General features: G+C 37.1%; 1 protein-coding gene across 1 annotated transcript; it reads right to left on the minus strand.

Moving 5' to 3' along the window:
* LOC109850108 (protein translation factor SUI1 homolog) lies at positions 945-4,578 on the minus strand. The gene is made up of 5 exons (XM_020420030.1): positions 4,504-4,578; positions 3,990-4,109; positions 1,885-2,090; positions 1,738-1,791; positions 945-1,236 (listed from the first exon to the last, which is right to left on the minus strand). Exons 2-5 carry the CDS (start codon positions 4,024-4,026, stop codon positions 1,192-1,194), a joined length of 342 nt encoding a protein of 113 aa, XP_020275619.1. The 5' UTR covers positions 4,027-4,109; positions 4,504-4,578; the 3' UTR covers positions 945-1,191.

Genomic DNA, 4,792 nt, shown 5'->3' on the forward strand with positions numbered 1-4,792 from the left:
TTATTTTTCTGTTTGTTTCTCTTCTATTTTTTTCGTTCTCATCTCATCACAAAGACGAGAAAGGTCTTGTTGTACTGTTAATTTCCCAACATCAATCGCTACTCTCTCTAGTAGACGTTGTGTGGAGAAATTTGTTGGGGTTCCTTAAACAATGCCTACGGGCCTCGTGCACTTTGTTTTGTTCGTGGTTATCCTCTTTTTGATGATTTTGTTGTCAATCCTCCATGTTTAGAGCATGTTTGGTAATCGGTCAACGGGGCTTGTAAGCCAAAAAGTCAACGGGTCTTTATAAGCCATTTTTTGGCTTACAAGCCAATGACGTGTGTTTGACAACCAGCTTATATTGGTTTACAACCCAAAGAAAAAAAGAAAAAAAAAACCCAACCTAGTTTTTTTTTTCTTGGCTTATAAGCTACTAATTAGTTTGACCAAGTAATTGACAAATTTACCCCTCAACATTTTGGTAATTCTAAGGTGTATTCAGATGTTCAAATTTGGAGCCATATACTTTCTTGTCATTCAACAAGAATGATGGATTATAATCCATCAATTTGACAAACTAATAAGCAGCTTATAATTTTTTTTTTAAACCAAACATTTTGGCTTATAATCCACTTAGCTTATAATTCACAAACATGCCCTTACAATGACTCTCTATGTTAGATCTTACGATGATATCGATACAATAGACAGATGATATCGTAGCAATACACGGGATGTATCCCTCAGAATTTCCGAGAGAAACCCTTCCACTTCTATATAACTTAATTTAACTTCAATTAATTCTTAATCGACTTCAAGTCTTAATTAGCCTTCCAACTACAGACAACTAACAAGGAGTCAGGCCTTGGGTTGGCATACCTTTCACGGTTAAAACTCCATGTATTCAAATAATATATCTCATCACCTTACTTCAGAGAGTAACATCGTGCAAGCACCATCTCTTCAATAATACTATCACTGCAATCTCAGCAGCACTACCATCGTGCAAGCAAAATGCATTAGCTTTTAAGTTTCCAGGTTCCACAAAATAATTATTCTGGGCACAATATATTCGGCCCAGGAAACTAGAATACATGGATAAACGTCACCAGATCTCCCACAAACACAACTTGCATCACAACAGTCGTATAATACTACAGATAACAAGACTTTGTCGATTACGATAACGGTGGAAGCATGAGCTTCAGCTCAGAAACCGTGTATCTTGATGTGCTCTTTCTTCACGATCCCAGCCTAATAACCAAAAAGAAGATTGCAACAAACATCAGCAATCAACAAAAAGAAAATTAAATAATACATGGAGACTGGTAAACTTTGCTTTGTGCGTCAAAATGTTGGGAACTTAAGAAACTGACATATGCAAATATAAGCATCGGACGACAAATGGGAATGTTACGGTGGACGAGTTGGTATACACCAAGAGAGGACAAGAAATGAGCCGCGGGGAAGTCGGACATAACTCATATTGCGGCTGGGATGAAAGAGATAGGTTTTGATCATAATGCAAGAAAGGCCATTAAAAAACAATTTAGGAAAAGTTAGAATATCATAATTAATGGAGAAATGATGACTTGAGGTACGCCTAAGTGTACTAATCAGAAGCACTTAAAAGAATATGTTAAACTAGTGCAGGAGAACAACCCCAACAGAATTAAATGGTTGAAATTCATGTAGCTGACCCCAAAAATTGGGATGAATACTTTGTTGTCATTATGGTGGAAACTGATTATGTACCTGAACTAGGAAGGTGGAGACATTTTTGCGCTGGTCGCCTTGGAGCTGAATAACCTTTAGAAGAAACAAGACAAGCTTTAGTCCACTACAATCAATATGGAACTCACAAGGAACCGGCTAAATGGTTAAATACAGATTTAGGCAGACCTGGCCCAGCTCAGGATCCTGAACGACGGTACCATTGCAGCAGAACTCCTTCTTGAGGTCTTTCAAGATCTTAGAATAGCTGAATTCTTTCTTCAGCCCTTGCACTGTTGTCAGGCTCTTTCTACCGTTCCTCTGCTGTATGCGCACATGCACATACTCCTTCGACCCAGCACCAGAGTCGTCAGCATTGGCTTCAGCAAATGGATCTGAACAACAAGCACGGAAGATTCATTTAGAACTACGTAAGATTCACACCACGAGTTTTGAGAATGTATCACAACCTCCAACGACAAAACTTTTATTTATTTGGCTTTGTATGCATTAAATATCGTACTTTACTCCTAACGTTACCCTTTATTTCGAAGCGCAAGCATTTTAATCACGCATGAGACAAATGTCCCTTGCTTGTAGAATATAGGGGGTTGGTTCAATTTCTACAAATTATAGGAAATGTTTTCCACCCAAAATATGATTTCCTTGTATTTCTTTAAAAAATTATAGGAAAAATTTTGAGAAGTCAAAAAGTATTATTTTTTTTTACTTTGCTTGTTTGATTCAAAACAAGAAAATGGTCCATAACTTTATAGAAAATAACAAGATTTTCTACAAAGGAGAGGAATAATTCAGGTTAACAAATGTTGTTTATGCTCTGGGGCTGAATCAGAGGACCGTAATCACCTATTTTTCAGATGTTAGTTTTCGAAGGATGTCTGGAATGGGATTATGGAATGGTTTAACTTTAATTGGAGGACATGTGAATGGGAGCGGCTGGTTAATTGGTTCAATTGTAGGTTGAAGGGAAAATGTTTTAAACAAAAAACCAAGAGAATGGTATTTTCAGCTGCAGTTTATTGTATTTGGAGAGAAAGAAATGATAGAATTTTTAATCAAAGAAACCATAATACTGAGCAGCTGATCAAGAGCATTAAAATGAAAATTCTAACCAACATCCTCAACAATAACAAGCTCTCATCTGAACATAAAGACTGGATTTTATCCCTATAGTCAGCATATTGTTCCTGGATCTAGTTGCTGGTTACTTTGTACAGGTTATGCACTGTGCCACATTGTGCAGTTTGGTAGAGCTGTGCTTATTTGATGCTTGTGCATAATGAATCAGGAGGCTGAAGCTATCTCCTGTAGTCATTTCCTGCTGTTACTAGCATTGAAGCCCCTCCCTGTAGATAATTTTGCTCTGCTGTGGTGTTCTGTACACATGTCTGGTTGTGTACAGGACTATCTGGTCGTGTTCATGATAATCTGGTTCAGATAATACTGTTGGTATCATGATTGCCTGGTTCAGATTCAGTAAAGGAACCATAAAGAGAAGAAGATGCTACTACTGGGAGTTGGCCCAAGAGATAAATTTGAAGCTATGCACAGTGTGTGTGCAGGTTTTGTTAACTGTTTCTTAGTTTTTGTTATAGCTAGGTCTTGAGCTTTAGCTATAGGTTTTGATTTGTTATCTCAATTACATATTCATGTTCTTGAGATTCTTGATGTACAAAAAACTTTACATATTGGTGATGAATAAAATTTTTCATTTACCAAAAAAAAAACAAGATTTTCTATAATTTGTAGAAATTGAACCAAACACTCCCTAAATTTATAGAAAATGCTAACTTTATAGAAAAGTGTCAATGTGGTGTCAGATTTCTGGGTGATTTCCGCCCATTTTGAGAGGAAATTGATTTCTGTAAATTTTGGTACTTTTTTGTACTTCACAGAAAACATTTTTGTAAATTGTTTTGAACCAAACATAGTTTACGGAAATCTACAAAAAAATTTTAATTACAAAATTATCATTGTCAGACATTTTGAGAAAGCTTTTCTACAAAATTGTGCAACCAAACACCCCCCAAGGTCTCCTTGAAATGAAATTGCCACATTGTACAGGAATATCAAGTTAACACTTGCTCATCTCATAGAGAGGGCTCTAGAGCATGCTTATCAAAGCTAAAGGCTCAATCAAGTAAAAAAGACACAATTCATGGTATAACGGAAATTGCTAATCGTCAAATTGCAACCACAGAATCACCCGCTAAGCCAACACTATATAGCAGTTAGATTATTCATGTACAAAGTACTCAACTTCATACACGTACCAAAGGCGGTTGGAATATGGACGTCGAGATCAGACATGTACTTTGGTTGTTGAGCAAGGGTGCAATAGACCAAAGCTTTTCCTTTCGACCTCGCTTTCGTAACGGCGAAGAGCCCAAAATCTGCAGCAACAAATTTACCCATCAGCTACCCCGTATACAAAAACATGAACAAGATGCCCCTCTCATTTATCCATAATAATCGAAGGATTCACGGTTTGATATGGTTTGGTGACCCTAAACACACAAATCCTTGGCAAAATAGAAGATCAAACAATTTGCCCACAAACCCCTTTCACGAAATTTCAGTAAAAAATAACAGGGTTAATGCGTCATAAGCCTATAAAATCTAAAACATTTAAAAAAAAACCCCTGATCGAATTTAATCCTCTCCACACCTCAATCGCAAATCTACCCAGAAAAGAATTCAGAAAAAAAATGCCCGAAATCGATCTAACGCAATCAACAGCAGAAATAGAACAAATTTTGAACAAAATAAAAAGGGGAGGAGATCAACCTCAGCGGTTGATGAGACTCCCCCCAAAACCGAGCGGTGGAGGTCTATTTATTATTCAATAATTATAATTGTTTTTATATTTATTATATATTTAGAAGGGATCTATTTCTAACTGTACCACACAATTGACTCGCTCGAGGACCCGACGGATGCCGGTCGGATCGGACGGCTGAGATTCGGTTGGTGAGAGACTGGGTCCGTTTTCTATCGTCAAATGACACCGAGCGATGTTTGTACGCCGTACACGTGGAGGAGGATAAGTCCTGATGATATTTTATTATTTTTTTGG

Source organism: Asparagus officinalis, chromosome 7 (assembly GCF_001876935.1).
Source record: "Asparagus officinalis chromosome 7, Aspof.V1, whole genome shotgun sequence".
NCBI classification, from domain to species: Eukaryota; Viridiplantae; Streptophyta; class Magnoliopsida; order Asparagales; family Asparagaceae; genus Asparagus; species Asparagus officinalis.

Excerpts from the sequence above, each read along its gene's own strand:
- LOC109850108 (XM_020420030.1), bottom strand. The coding sequence starts at position 4,026 with ATGTCTGATCTCGACGTCCATATTCCAACCGCCTTTG. Across the intron at positions 2,091-3,989 it reads CCATATTCCAACCGCCTTTG|ATCCATTTGCTGAAGCCAAT; the intron begins GTACGTGTATGA and ends CTTGTTGTTCAG. Across the intron at positions 1,792-1,884 it reads AGGATCCTGAGCTGGGCCAG|GTTATTCAGCTCCAAGGCGA; the intron begins GTCTGCCTAAAT and ends TTTCTTCTAAAG.